Source organism: Choloepus didactylus, chromosome 1 (assembly GCF_015220235.1).
Source record: "Choloepus didactylus isolate mChoDid1 chromosome 1, mChoDid1.pri, whole genome shotgun sequence".
Taxonomy (NCBI): Eukaryota; Metazoa; Chordata; class Mammalia; order Pilosa; family Megalonychidae; genus Choloepus; species Choloepus didactylus.
In genome coordinates, this window is record NC_051307.1 from 179,424,708 (window position 1) to 179,441,237 (window position 16,530).

At 39.3% G+C, this 16,530-nt stretch overlaps 1 protein-coding gene across 4 annotated transcripts in view; it reads right to left on the bottom strand.

Annotated features, from left to right (window-relative positions):
- SLC4A7 (solute carrier family 4 member 7) overlaps positions 1-16,254 on the bottom strand; it is a 148,410-nt gene extending 132,156 nt beyond the window's left edge. For all 4 annotated transcript variants that reach the window (XM_037846169.1, XM_037846162.1, XM_037846119.1 and 1 more), the window contains exon 1: positions 15,957-16,254. In XM_037846169.1, the coding sequence (XP_037702097.1) occupies positions 15,957-16,004 (48 nt within the window). In that variant the 5' untranslated portion in view covers positions 16,005-16,254. The remainder of the gene's footprint in view (positions 1-15,956) is intronic.
- Between the last annotated feature and the right edge of the window lie 276 nt (positions 16,255-16,530).

The window sequence follows — 16,530 nt, forward strand, 5'->3', positions numbered from 1 at the left end:
TACGAGTTCATGATATTGTCCTAACATTCATTCATTGAACAATACCGACTGCTTTCTACGTGTCAAACCCTAGAACAGACTTCGTTGAAGATTGAGCAATGGCCCACAAAAATTCTATCTCCTGGTTCTCAGGGAATCTGGAGGCAGCAGCAAATTTCATTGACATATTTAATTCCATTATATTAGCAACTTAATTCACAAAAGTTCCAGTAACAAAAGCATTAGGAAAACAACTACTGGAACTGAGACAAACAGAGCTTTCAAGTATCATACAGGTAAAATTATCTAATATGCTTAATTTAAATTATCAAATCAAAATTATAGTAAGATACCACTTCACACTCATTAGAATGTCTATTTAAAAAAAGGAAAGGAACAAATTTTGATGAAGGCGTGAAAAAATTGAAACTGTGCATTGCTGGCAGGAGCAGTTTAGCAGTTCCTCAAAAAAGTTACAGAAATACCATACTTAAACCCAAAGGAAGTGAAAACATGGACTCAGACAGCTTAAACCAGTGTTCAGAGCAGCATTATTCACAATGGCCAAAAGGTGGAAACAACTTACGTGTCCATCAACAGATGAATGGATAATTAAAATGTGGTCTATCCATACAACAGAGTATTATTCAGTCATAAAAAGGAATGAAATTCTGATACACGCTACAGTATGCATGAAGCCTGAAAACACTATGTTGAGTGAAATAAGCCAGATACAAAATTACAAATATTCTAAAATTCCACTGGAATTAGAAAATTCATAGACAGAAAGTGGGTTACGAGTTTAACGGGCATGGGGAGAAGGAGGCAGGAAAGAGGAGTACTGCTGAATGGTACAGAATTTCTGTTTGGAGTGATGAAAAAACTTTGGTAATGGAGGCTGATGGTGGAACAACATCGTGAATGAACTTAATGCTAATTAATTGTAAACTTAAAATGGGGTTAAATGGGAAATCTTATGTTTTTTATAGCTAGATAGATGCTAACACAATAAAACATTTTAAATGGTACTGACAAACAGGGATCATTAATTATTCCAGACTAATAAGAAATGGAAGATGAGGGGAAAAGCCACTGTTTGGTACTAACCATGGGATCAACTCTAGGCTTAGCCTCCTACAAGCTGTATAGTCTGAACAAATTTTAGAAAACCTCTTTGTCCCTGAATTCTCATCTGTAACACAGGGATAAAAAGTGATTAAATGAGAAACCTAACAAAAAGTCTATCTCATAGCATGCTTTCTCTAAATTGTAGTTACCTGTTCTTCCCTAACTTGCCCCACAACAAAAGCACAAAAACATAAATCCTAGATTAGTGATTCACATCAATGTGAGAAACATGACATTTCTCCTCTGGCTCAGGGTTAAGATTAAAGGTGTGTGGTGGTACCTTCTGTGGAGGTTTGTTATTTTATTTGAGGTACTAAAAGTCTGAAAAAACCAGTGTGGTTTACACACAAATATAAATATAAAAATACTTTCAAGGGAGATAAAAAATTATCTTTCTCAAATTACTGGCTTCTAAAAATTAGCAAAATGTAAACTATTTATTCTTTTTAATGTGGTAAAATATACATAACTTAAAACTCACCATTTTAACCATTTTTCACAACAAAACCTCTGTACATATTAAGCAATACATTTTCGTCCCCTCTTTCCCAACCCCTATTATCCTCTATTCTCTTTCTGTTTCTATGAATTTACCTCTTCGGATACTACATAAAACTATGTAGTATCTTTGCAAAGCATACAATATTTGTCCTTTTCCATCTGGCTTATTTCACTCAGCATAATGTTTTCAGGGTTGATCCATGTTGAGGTATATACCAGAATTTCATTCCCTTTTATGGCTGAATAATATTCTTTTGTATGGTGTTTTAGTTTCATAGGCAGCTTAAAGCAGACAGCATGAAATGGGTTAGCCTAAAAAATGGGAATTTATTAGCTTAGAGTTAAGGCCAAGTAAGTGTCCAAATCAAGGCATCATTAACACGATGCTTTTTTCCCAAAGACCTACTGCCGGAGATCCTTGGCTCCTCTGCCACATGGCAAGGCATATATGGTAGCATCTGCTGGTCTCTTCCTTCTCTTCCAGGTTTCAGTGCTTTCAGGTTCTTGCCTCCATGTCATTCTTTCTTTCTCTGTATTCATTCCATTTATAAAGAGCTCCAATTAGAGGATGAAGTCCCATCATCCAGAATGAGGTAAGTCACACCTTAACTGAAACAGCCTCAACCAAAGATCCTACTTACAACAGGTTCACACCCACAGGAGCGAGTTAGATTTAAGAACATGCTTTTCTGCAGAACATACAGCTCCAAACCACCACATATGGATGGATATACCACATTGTGTTTATCCATTCATCTGCTGATAGACCCTTGGTTGTTTCCATCTTTTGACTACTGTGAATCATATTGCTATGAACATGGTGTACAAACTATCTGTTTAAGTCCCCGTTTTCAATTCCTTAGCATATATACCCAGGACTAGAATTTACTGGGTCGTATGGTAATTCTATGTTTAAGTTTTTGAGGAAGAACAATACCGGAAAACTGCTATCCACAGCAGCTACCCCATTTTACATTACCACTAGCAACACACATGAAAAATTAGGCAGTTCACATACATTAGACTATAGCACTATAGACGATAGTACACTTCTCTCATGAAATACCAAATGGATATGTCAACAAAACAATATAACAAATAGCCCTATTTTACTGATAGTTAATATAGTCACATGATTCAAAAATTAAAACTATATAGAAAGTTGTACACTGATGTCTTGCTCCCACCTTGCTCCAATTACTGTTTCCTCTCTCCCTCTATGGTAACCTCTTTATTAATTTCTTGTTTCCAGTGTATTTATGAAAATACTAGTAAATACAAATATATTCTTATTCCCTTCTTACAGAAAAGGCACCATATAGTATACTGTCTCACATCTTGTCTTTTTTTTAGCCCAATAATTTATCCTAGAGATCTCGCCAAGACAGCACAAAAAGATCTTCCTCATTCTTTTTTGTCTACTCTAGTATCCCACTATGTGGATATATCACAATTTATTCAGTGTCTTAGCAGGTTGCTTCCAAAAGCGTCTTAAGTGATACATTTTCAACTCTCTCCCATTACTGTAACAATGTAAATTCTTATTTATAGAGAAAAATTATATCTTGGATTGCTTATATATCAATATTACATCACTTGCTTTCTTAGACATACTAGCGACCTACTACTTATATTTTGTGAAAACCATCAGGAATTGCCAACTTACAAGGCTGCAATCTCTCCTCAAAGCTTAAAGTATTTATTTAACCCTCAGAGCCTTTAATATACTGATGCATTTTTGAATTTTCAAAAAATATATGTGGCATTGCCTAAATGTATCTGGCTACAGAACAGTTCTTTGGCAGAGCCTCCTACAGATTAATATCCATAACAAGCTAAGAAGCACTTGGGTGGATGTAATCACTGTCATGCATTTCATCAAAATATGAGTACAAACTCTTAAAGAAGGTGCCAAACCAAGCTGAGATAACTTTTAAAACAAGCATTCCTTAATTGTTTGGGGGGTGGGGGTGATAACCCCCTTTAAGATCTGAATGTAAAGCTATCTGACCCTCTCCCAGTAAAAAATGCCAATTCACATAAATTTTTCAGTTTTTGAGGATTCATCCACAGACTCTATGGAGCCCATATTAAGAATCTCAATTTTTAAAGCAACTTTAACTAGACAGTGCTACATTATCCATAGCACATTAATACTTCAAGTGCTAGGAAAGAACTCAGGAAACTTTTCATGCAAAGGTAATGAAAAAGTCAAAGCACATACAAAGGGATTATGCTTAACAATAAATGATTTCAAGCAAAGTAAATTCTATTAAATAACGGTAGGAACTATTACAAGGGGGAAGTTTCTGATCTCTGCACAGGTGTCTCATTAAATAAATGTGTTTGATTATTACAGGATTAAGAAAGTGGGACTTAAGTTCATTTTACACAATATGAAGTCTTAAAGTTTTCAGAACAGAATACATTTCACATATGACAGCATCATCTACTAGACATATAATTCTGCTGCAAACAGAACATAATAATGGGAATAACCAGGAGAAAGGAGGAAAAGTTCTGGGAGTTGTATATGTAGATCAAAGAATTCCAAGTTATGATTATAGCCTAGAAGTTATTCCATTTCCCCTTCTAAAATAAAATAGAATATATGCATCTTCTGAGTGTGAATTCATTTTCAAAGTTATAATCCTTTTCATTTCTCAAGTTCCTAATCTGAGATAACATACAATTCAACAGCTTCCCCAAAATGGGTCATCTAGACAAAAAGGACCAACACGGTCTGTGCCACTTTGGTTGTATTATGTCCCCCAAAATGCCACGTTCTTTGATGCAGTGTTGCAGGGGCAGACATATAAGTGTTGATTAGACTGGAATTCTTTGAGTGTTTCCATGGAGATGTGACTCAATCAACTGTGAGTGAAACATCTGGATAATTTCCATGAAGGTGTTACCCCACCCATTCAGGGTGGGTGATAACTGGATCACTGGAGTTGTATAAAGGAGTTTACAGACAGATGGCCCTCAGAGCAACTGACAGTGACATTCTGAAGAGGAGCTGCAGCTAAGAGAGGACAAAATGCCCCAAGAGCAACATTTTGGAGAATGCCATTCTGAAACACAACCTGGAAGCAAGTGGACGCCAGCCACGTGCCTTCCCAGCTAACAGAGGTTTTCCAGAAGTCAATGGCCATCCTTCAGTGAAGGTACCCTGCTGTTGATGCCTTTGTTTGGATATTTTCATGGCCTTCAGACTATAAATTTTGTAACCAAACAAATCCCCTTTATAAAAGCAATCCATTTCTGGTGTTTTGCAAAACGGCAGCATTAGCAAACCAGAACATGGCCTTAGAGCCCAGAAAGAAGATGATTTCTATGCTACCTGAGAATGTGAACAGAATAAGCATCAAAAAAAAAAAAAAAAAAAAACTTTAAAACATTAAAGCATCTGATTGGTACACCAATGTTCACAGCAGCACTATTCATAGCAGTCAATAGGTAGAAACAACCCATGTCCATCAACCGATGAACAGATACATAAAATGTAGTATATACATACAATGGAATATTATTCGGTCATAAAAATAAATAAAGTTCCGATACATGCTACAACATAGATGAACCTTAAAGACATCATGTTAAGTGAAATAAGCCAGACACAAAAGGACAGATACTCTATGATTCCACTTACATGAAACAACTAGAATATGCAAATTCAGAGACAGGAATTCAGAGTACAGGCAGGCATGGAGGACGATGAGGAGTTAATACATAAAGGGTTCGGGGTTTCTGTTTTGAGTAATGGATAACAGATGGTGATGATGGTAGCACAACACTGTGTATGTGCTTAACACCAGTGAATTGTATGCTTGGGAGTGGTTGAGAGAGGAAATTTTAGTTGTATATTTATTACCACAATTTTTTTTAAAAAGAGAGACCAAAGTGACAATGACAATTAAAGAGAACATATGATCCTGGATTGGATCTAGTAACAGAGAAGAAAATGCCAAAAGAGGACATTATTGGAACAAATGATAAAATTGGAATACAGATTTATAAGCATAAATCATACAAACAGAAATTTCTTTTACTTGATAAGTGCACACATTTAATGTGGTTACATAAGTGAATATTATTAAGAAATATACACTGAGAATTAATTACTGCTAAAGGAGCATGATTTAAGTGCAAACTACTCTCAAATGGTTAAAAGACAGATATAACAAATGTGGCAAAATGTTAAAAGTTGGTAAATTTGGGTATCTGGATAGGGATATACTGGAATTCTATTATTTTTGTATAATTTTTGTAAGTTTGAAAGTATTTCAAAATAAAACATTTTTTTAAAACACAAAGTATCTTTTCTATTTCATTATGAAAGACACTTTGTGCTTTATGTTTCACTTCGATATTGTCAAAACTGCTTAACCTTTTTAAAATCTAAACTATGGTTTTAAAAAAGATGAAAATATTTTAAAACATTCTCTTTGAAGGAAATTCAAAATTTTTCCTTAAAAATCCAAATTAGAACCTGTGTGCACTGGCATATCTGCCCCAGATAAAATGCTAATCTATCTAATAATCACATATAGCTGGGGAAAAAAAAGGTTTGGTCATTCTCATCTTTTCGCAGTCATTTAAAAATGCCTCGCCCATGCAAAGAAAAGAGTCAATAATTTAGGCAGCCTAGCACTACTCTAGTTTGCCAGCCTTCTGCACTGAGAAAGATTAACAACAGGACTGACAAACATTATCATAACACTATGCCAACCACAGACCACTTAGTAGTTTATCATCATCATAGCCACAAAAAATCCTAAAAGTCTATCCAAATTGTAAAATTCAAAGACTATCACTCAACAAAATATAATAAGTTGTCTGCCATACAAAAACAGGCAGATTTCACTGTAAGCTAAAATGCTGGAATAGCTACCTGCTTTGTCCAGTGATCAAAAATTCATATTTCAAAAAGGAGTTATTGAGATGACATCATCAACATGGCAAAGTAAGACATCCCCTAAAAACACCTCGCCAGAGATTCAGTGGGAAAAAACAAAGACAAACCTCACTTGCGTAGAACTCCGGAGGGAAGGTACAGACTGGAGAAAGACTTTATAAATGCTGAATCGAAGAAAGAGAAAAATATCAGATAGGAAACTTCCATCCCAGATGGGCTAGTCTTCTCCCCTCCCTTTACTCAGTCTCATGCAGCCTGGGAATGCTCAGAGGCAGCAGCCCAGACAACCCACTTCCCACTGGTGACACAAACTATAATAAAGCCACTCAGAGCAGCAGTTAGAAGCCTGTGCATATCCAGATACAGGGACCTAAGTCCACGAAGACCCAGGGCAGAGCACCAGCTGCTGAGGAGTGCTGAATATAAAAGGACCCCAAGAAGAGCTTCCAAAATGAAGGATTAAGGAGGAAACAGCAGAACCTACTTCTCTCCCAAAAGCAGCAAGTAGCCAGGCAGGAACTGTCCAAATCAACTACTGAGGTATCCAGGACCAGGGAAGTCAATACAATGCCCAAGAAAGTGTGGGACAAAGAGACTGAGAAACTGTGGTCAGAGGCTGTAATTCCATCCAAGGCGGCTGGTGCCCATCCCCCACCCTGGAGGGAAGCAGTGGCAGGCAGCTCAATCCTTGCCTGAGGCAGCAGCTGCAGACTGGCACAGCTGCAGGAGGCCTCCACCACAAATACAGAAGGGGAGACAGCCCAACACTGAGCCAAATATAGGCCAGTGAAGTGAGAACATGGGATGCCCCCTGTTTCAGCCCCTACCAGTCAGAGGCATCCAAGTGCCACTGTTTCAACTGCTTCAGAGGTGGAATAGGTAGCCAAAGAGCACCATCTACTGGGCAGGCCAGAAATTGGAGGAAAAATAGGGCTTTTTGGAATCTTTCCAGACCCTCTCCCAGGGCCCATTAGATCTGGTCTACACCACCTGCTTGGGTACCTGATCTGATTTGGCTGAGAAATACTGACTATTCAACTGTCAAAGAGTCTTAATACAAACCCAATCAACATCAAAATCCTAGACAAGCGAGAGAAATTGACCTTCAGAATAAACCCATCAAGATAATCAGATGGCCAGATATCAGCAAAAAAATACAAGGCATACTATAACATAGGAAGATATGGCCTGATCACAAAAACAAACTCAAAAGCCAGATGAGACACAGAATTCAGAACTAATCAAAGATGTTCAAACAAATCTCCTAAACAAATTCAACAAGATGACTAAAAATAATATAGGACATTAAGAAGACTCTGGGTGAGCATAAAGATGAATTTGAAATAATACACAGAAAAATAACAAATCTTATGGAAATGAAAGACTTAGATGGAACCAAAATTACTCTAGAGACACAACAGCAGATTTGAAGAGGCAGAAGAAAGGATTAGCAAGCTAGAAGATAGGGCATCTGAATTTGAATAGACAAAAGAACAGAGAAAATAATGGAAAAATTTCAGCAGAGGGTCAGGGAAATGATTGACAACGCAAAGCTCACAAACATATGCATCACGGATGTCCAAGAAGGAAAAGACAAGGGAAAGGGGCCAGGTAGAATATTTGAGGAAATAACAGCCAAAAATTTCCCAACCCTTATAAAAGACATAAAATATGCAAATCCAAAAAAGCCCAACATACTCCAAACAATAAATCTGAATAGACCCACTCCAAGACACATACTAAACAGTCTGTCAAATGCCAAAGAGAAAGGCAGGATTCTGAACACAGAAAGAGAAAAGTGATTCATCACATACAAGGGAAACCATTTCTGATTTCTCATCAGAAACTATGGAGGCAAGAAGGCAGTGGTATGATATATTTAAGACACTGAAAGAGAAAAATTGCCAGCCATGAATTTTACAGCAAAGCTGTCCTTCAAAACTGAGGGAAAGTTTAAAATATTCACATACAAGCAAAAGCTGAGAGGGTGTGCTAACAAGAGACCTACCCTACAACAAATACTAAGGGAGTCCTGCCAGCTGAGAGGACAAAAGAGAGAGGCTTGGAGGAGAATACAGAAATGAAGATTATAAGTAAGTGTAACTAAAAGGATAAAGAGAAAAAATAGATCTGACAAATAAAAGTCAAGAATAAAATAGTTTTCAATAAGTACTGCTTTTACAGTAATAAAATTGAATGTTAATGGATTAAACACTACAATCAAAAGACACAGCCTGGCAGAATGGAAAAAATGACCCATTTACATGCTACTTACAAGAGACTTTTTAGACCCAAAGGTACAAACAGGGTGAAAGTGAAAGGATGGAAAAAGATATTCCATGCAAGGAGTAACCTAAAAAAGCTGGTGTACCTATACTAATATCAGACAAATAGTCTTTAAATGCAAAAATGTAGTAAGAGACAAAGAAGGACATTATACATTAAATAGCCAATTCTCCAAGAAGAAATTAACAACCATAAATATTAACACACCTAATCAAGGTGTCCCAAAGTACATGAGGCAAACACTGGCAAAACTGAAGGATGTAATATATGTCTCCACAACAACAGAGGGAGCCTTCAACACACCCATGCTCTTCAGTAGAAAGAACATGTAAATGGAATCAATAAGGAAACAAAGAATCTAAATAACATGATAAATGAACTAGACCTAACTGACATATATAGAACACTGCACCCCAAAACAGGAAATACATTATCAAGTGTTCATGGAACATTATCTAGGATAGACCATGCTGGGGCACAAAACAGGTTTTAATAAATTTTAAAAGACTGAAATTATACACAGCACTTTCTATGATCACAATGGAATGAAGCTGGAAATCAATAAAAGCTGAAGAACTGGAAAATTCACAAATATATGAAGGCTAAACAACACATTCTTTAAACAATCAGTGTCAAAGAAGACACTGCAAGAGAAAACAGTAAATATCTCGAGAGAATGAAAATGAGCACATAGCGTATCAAAACATATGGGATGCAGTGAAGGCAGTGCTGAAAGGGAAATTTATAGTCCTAAAACACCTACATAAAAAGAAAAGAGCTAAAATCAAAGTCCTAACTAAACACCTAGAGAAACTAGAGGAAAAAAAAGCAAACTAATCCCAAAGCAAGCAGAAGGAAAGAAATAACAAAGATTGGAGCAGAAATAAATGAAATTGAAACAAAAACAAGAGAGAATCAATAAAACCAAAGTTGGTTCTTCGGGAAGATCAATAAAATTGACAAAACCTTAGCTAGACTGACAAAGACAAAAAGAAAGAAGACACAAATAAATAAAATCAGAAATGAGAGGGAGGGCATTACCACAGACTCTGTAGATATAGAAAAGATCATAAGAGGATATTATGAACAACCGTACACCGACAAACTAGACAACTTAAATGGTGTGCCAGTTTGAATGTATTGTGTCCCCCAAATGCCATTATCTTTGATGTAATCTTGTATGGGCAGACGTTATCAGTTTTGATTAGATTTCTTTGAGTGTTTCTTTGGAGATGCGCCCCACCCAGCTGTAGGTGATAACTCTGATTAGATATTTCCATGGAGGTGTGGCCCCACCCATTCAGGGTGGGCCTTGATCAGTGGCGCTATATAAATGAGCTGACAGGCAGAGGGAACTCAGTGTAGCTGGGAGTGATGCATTGAAGAGGAGCCAGCCTGCTACATCCAAGAGGGACACTTTGAAGAATGCACTGGAACTGAGAGAGAAGCTTCAGCTTACAGAGACATCTTGGAGACAGCCTTTGAAAAGAGACTTTTGCTCCAGAGAAGCTAAGAGAAGACAAATGCCCCAAGAGCAACTAAGAGTGACATTTTTAAGGAGCTGAGGCCTAGAGAGGAACGTCCTGGGAGAAAGCCATTTTGAAACCAGAACTTGGAGCAGACACTGGCCACGTGCCTTCCCAGGTTAACAGAGGTTTTCCGGATGCCATCAGCCATTCTCCAGTGAAGGTATCCGATTGTTGATGCCTTACCTTGGGCGCTTTATGGCCTTAAGACTGTAACTGAATAACCAAATAAACCCCCTTTTATAAAAGCCAATCCATCTCTGGTGTTTTGCATTCTGGAAGCATTAGCAAACTAGAACAAATGGAATGGAAAATTTCCTAGAAACACACAAACAACCTACACTGACTGAAAAAGAAATAGAAGACCTCAACAAACCAATCACAAGTAAAGAGATTGAATCAGTCATCAAAAACCTTCCAACAAAGAAAAAAGCCCAGGAGCAGATGGTTTCATAGGTGAATTTTACCTGTCATTTCAAGAAGAATTAATATCAATCCTGCTCAAACTCTTCAAACAAACTGAAGAGGAGGAAACATTACCTCACTCATTCTATGAAGCCAACATCACCCTAATATCCTAATACCAAAGCCTGATAAAGATACTACAAAAAAAGAAAGAAAGGAAGGAAGAAAATTACAGACCAATCTCTTTAATGAATATAGATGCAAAAATCCTCAACAAAATACTTGCAAATCGAACCCAACAGCACATCAGAAGAATTACAGTCCATGGAACAAGTGGGTTTTATACCATTTATGCAAGGATGGTCAACAAGAAAATCAATTAATGTAATACACCATATTAACAAATCAAAGGGTGAAAAACCCATGGTCATCTCAATTGACACAGAAGGGTCACTGGACAAAACCCAGCATCCTTTCTTGATAAAAACATTTCAAAAGGTAGGAATTGAAGGAAACTTCCTCAACATGATAAAGGGCATACAGGAAAAACCCACAGCTAACAACATACTCAACAGTGACAGACTTAAAACTTTACTTCTGAGATCAGGAACAAGATAAAGGATGCCCACTGTCATTCAACACTGTGCTAGAAGTTCTAGCATGAGCAATTAGGCAAGAAAAAGAAGCAAAAGGCATCCAAATCAGATAGGAAGAAGTAAAACGTTCACTATTTGCAGACGACATAATCCTGTATTTAGAAAGTCTCAAAAAAAGACAAAGCTACTAGAGCTAATAAATGAGTTCAGCTAAGTGGTGGGATACAAGATCCCAATGGGATGTGCTCATGAATTGGAAGGCAAAAGGTTAACATATCAATTCTTCCCAAATTCATCTAGGAATTCAATGCACTATCAACCAAAATTCCAATGGCCTACATTGCAGAAATGGAAAAGCTAATTATCAAATTTATTTGGAAGCATAAGGGGCCTCGAATAGACAAAATATCTTGAAAAAGAATGAAGTGGAGGACTCAAGCATCCTGACTTTAAAGCATATTATAGAGCTGCAATGATCAAAACAGCATGGTATTGGCACAAAGAAAGACATATTGATCAATCAAATTAAGAACTCAAAAATAGACCCTCAGATCTACAGATAATTGATTTCTGACAAGGCTCCCAAGTCCAGTCAACTGGGACAGAGAATGGAGAGTGGGTGCTTAATATGGGCAGAATTTTTAACTAGGTTGAATTTAAAAGTTTGTAACTGGATAGAGGTGATGATAGCACATTATGGTGAGTGTAATTAACAGTACAAGTGTAAAAAAATTCTATCATGAACCAGAACAAATGCATGTCACTATTGTAAGGAGTTAATAATAGGGTGGCATATGTAAAAATGCACCTACTGCAAAGTATGGACTATAGTTAACAGTAATATTTTAATATTCTTTCATCAACAGTAACAGATGAACCACATCAATGCTAGGGGTCAATAATGGGGGGTGGGGAGGTAAAGAATATAGGACGTTTGGGGGTTTTGTTAATTTTTGAGTAATGAAGATGTTCTAAAATGATTGTGAGGATGAATGCACAACTAGCAATGATACTTTGAGCCATTGATTATATACTGTGGATGGATTATTATATGGTGTGGAATATATCCCAATAAAATTGCATTAAAAAAGAAAAAAAGGAGTTATCTGTGCTTTTACATCTATAAATAATTCACTGATCCTTATTACTAACGCATGCTTATTGCAAAATTGAAAGTACAGGATGGATAAAAAGTGATACCTATAGAAGAATCCATAGTAAGAGGAGGCTATAATATACTCAAAATTTATAATATATCAAAATCACATTGACCTAAGATTAACCTATAACATTAACCCTATGAATTACCTATATGTATCTTTATATAAATGGCCCATTTGCCAGCTGCAGATCCTAACCACTTTAAGATCACATTTGTGGTAAAATACGTAAGAAAGAGGTGGAGGGAAAGAAGAAGAAAAACAACCCATTACAGGATGTTGACAAGCAGATCTACCCAGTATTAGAATATACTGGTTAGCAGGCCACATACCACTAAAATAATGTACCAGGTTCCTCCAACACCAGGTTATTTTGGCTTTCAATTTTAACCGACTCAAGTGACAGGAGTCTAGTGTAACAAAATACTCTAATTTTCATACCCTAACCTCTCTAAGAAAACCTGTGTACTTCCCAGTCTCAATTACCAGACAAAACAATTCTTCAATCCAACTCAATTGTCTTGCAGTTTCACTTGGAGAGATGACAGATTTGCTGTCTCTCCTTTTATTACAGCTCCATGGACTGTGGCCCAAAGCTAGCAAGAATAAAGCGAAAAGGTAACTGAAATCCTGATAATATGCCCAAGGTGCTATATCTATAGAGCTATCAATACCTAACCACAGTTCCCCAAAGAGAATGCTTACTTACAGACCCACAAAAAAACTTCTATTTGCCAATAACCACAGAATTCAAATTAGGTTATAACCTTTTATTTATTCTAATGTCTACTGTTTTAAAAAGTATTTCTACCAGACTTATGAAAATGTTTTAACTGGCACTCACAAATGGAATGAGTAGGAATGTAAATGCTATCACTGTTTTTACTACAAGTGCCAAAATAAGCTCAACGAGGGCAGAAGTCTCTTGCCTTGCTTGCCTATATCCCCAGTGCCTGGCACCTAGGAGATACTTAATACACATAAAGTGAATTAAATCACTGAATCAATTAAATTCATGGAACAGCACCATATCTTCGGTGGTAATAAAAATATTCTGCTTACAATAAAGTAGATCACTTGCTAAAACCTGGGAACCTTTTAACAGTGCTACTTGATGAAAACTGATTTAACCTATAGTAGAAAATAAGAATGACAGTTCAAGTCAATTCTAAGTGAGGCCTAGGACCCTGAGTTTTGTAACAAAGCAAAACAAATGTTGCATTTTTGTAAGATGAATGACTTTCTGTTCTCTATTCCAATGTCACGATCAGTGAAACTTAAATAATTTGAGGAACAGAAGAAACCATACAGCCTAAATTATGAAATGGGCAGGCTCCAGACACTGCCACTAATTTGGTCAAAGTTCTTTGCATAATTCCAAACCTAACAAAAGTATTTTATGAATATTAATTTGTTCCACTTCTTTGGCTATGCTAAGAAGTCTACTAAGAACTAGAGAAAAACTATGACTGATCGATATCATAATCTTCCATTTTTTATGCCTTTTATTTACCAGGGAAAACTGGATGAGGAAAGCTTTAACTTTGTCAATGCCAACAGTTCCTCTCCTCCCAGTGTTCTCTAAGGCTATTTCAACCAACACTTTTTCTGTTCTCCTATTCTATTTTAGACAGTGATGGCTTATTATATTTTATTTCTATTATTGATCTGTACACCTTTACTGTAGAAAAGTCTTATCTTCCCAAAGACTTAGGAGTTATACCTTTTTAAACTGCTCCCCTACCATGCCCTTAACCTGCCTTGCCATTAATAACAGTATTGGTAATCCCCTTGTCATTTGTCTCTCCCACTTGAATGTAAGTTCTATTAGGGCAGAGCTGGTTCTGTCTTGTAGGACACTACAGAGAGGTTCTAAATAAACGTTAGGACAATGGCCTTGTCAATATGCTTCTTCTGCTACCTAAGTAGGCAAAAAATATTGAGAATACATTGTAGTTTGTATTCAGCATTATGAAAACTCACACTTTACAGCACTGAATTTAAAATGTGCAAATAGTAACTTTAAGCACAGACAACTCTGTACTTCATACACACTATTAGAGAAGTGCTAAAAAGTACATTCAAAACACAGTTTTATCCAAAGGCCACACAAAGAATTACAAAGATTCTTTAGGATGAGTTTCCAGTATTTCATTACCATCACTGCAAATGATCTCAATAACCATCACTAAATGACTTCACTATCTGCAGGCTCGGATTTCCTCATGTTTTGAGAACTTACAGATGACCATACTGACATAATGAATGACTACTCTTCAGGGTCTTAAAATAATCTTATAAAAAAAGATGGGGAGGTCTAAGGAAAAATGTTGAATAAAAACACATGAAAAGCAATTTTCCTGTTAGTTGTGAAAGACTGGAAAATTTTCACTGCAACCTTCCCTCCTTTGCTAGTCAGAGTAAGAACTGGAAGTAGGAAAATTTATAACACCTCCATGCCCTTTGAGTCACGAACAAGGAAGGGTGAAGAGGATCACAACTGTGGAGATACATGTACTCTACATGAAAGCAGGAAGTCAGTTTCTTGGGTATGGGCCACTCGGCCAGAATCATCATCCCAAATGGGCATACTGGCTTTTTAAAAAGAGCCCACATACAAGCCCCTTTAACCCGAAGCCAAAGCCAGACTCACTGGGAAATACGTTTTGGTTTCTTGTTCGGTTTTGCTAGGCTGATAAATACAAAGACCAGCGCAGAGAACTCACACCTTTCTCTTTCTACTTGGCCTGCGGCTGGAGGATACTCCTCCGCTTCTTGCCAGAAGAGGAGGCGGCGGACCAGGCAGAACCGACAGTGAAAAGAAGACTTGGCGGCGAAGGAAGGAGGTTCGTCCACGCGGCCGAAGAACTCACCGAACAAAGCACACGGCAGACCCGGTGGGAAGATGCGGAAAAAAGGGACAAAGATTCACACCAGCTCTTCACCACTGCCTGGGGCTAGAGACAGGTGGAGCCGCGGTCCTCCTTGGAGGGAGAGGAAAGATGGGTTTTCGAAGGACTTATCTGAACTCCAGCGCCAGGGCAACCGGGACCCTGGTTGGAGAGAACGCCGGGGAATAAAGGAGGCGAGCGCTGCAGAGAGAAAGGAAGGGATGGTCGGGGTCACAGGCGGGCGGCCACTGCCGGGGATGAGTGCGGGATCCTGTCGGAGCAGTGTTGAGAATACCCCTGCCAAGGATGCCCGGGGCGCACTGCGGGCAGCCCCCACTCGGGGACCTCCTGCGCCGCCGCCGCCGCCCGCGCCCCGGGCGGCCAACACAAAGGCGATGGCCAGGCGCGCTAGCTGCCGGGGGGTGGAGGGGCGCCGGGCCCGGGACGAGGTGGCCGAACCGCGACGCCCGCCGCGCCCCCGCCTTTGTCTGCCTGGCCCCGCGCCCCCAACCCCCACTCCTGCCCAGAAGCCCCATCGCCCGCGGCGCCTTCACCCTGCTTGTTACCCTGGTGAGTAGCGGTCTCATCTGCTCGCCGGCCCCATCCGCCTCCATGGCCGGCCGGCCAGCCAACACACCGCAGCCGCTACGGTGCTACCCCGCGCGTTCCGCCCGCCGCCGCAGCTGCCGAGACGCGGGCGCGAGAGGAACGAACGTGCGTCCGTCCTCGAGAGCGCGCTCGCGTGGGGACAGCGGGGCGGCGCGTGCGGGGAATGCGGGGCGCACGTGGGCGCGCGGAGGTCGCGGGGCTGGCTCTGGCAGGAGAGCTAGACCGCAGTGTGGAACGTGGAGAGAGAACTGAGCTGGCTGGAGGACGGGACGGGAAAGGAGGCGGGAGCCGCGTAGGAGCTAAAAGGCGGGGCTGCAGGCCGTGACGCGCTTGGCGCTCCGGCCCCGCTCCGACACGCCCCCTCGGCCCGCCTTTCGCGTCACGCCCCCTGCCAGTTTGGCACCACTAGTCTCCTCCGCGCTCCCGGCGGCCGCGCAGCGAAGCCACCCGGCAGGGCGGGGGGCGGGAGAGGGGAGAGATGGACGTTTGTCCCAGCCAATCGGCGGCTCGCGAGGTTCAGCCTTGTCCTCA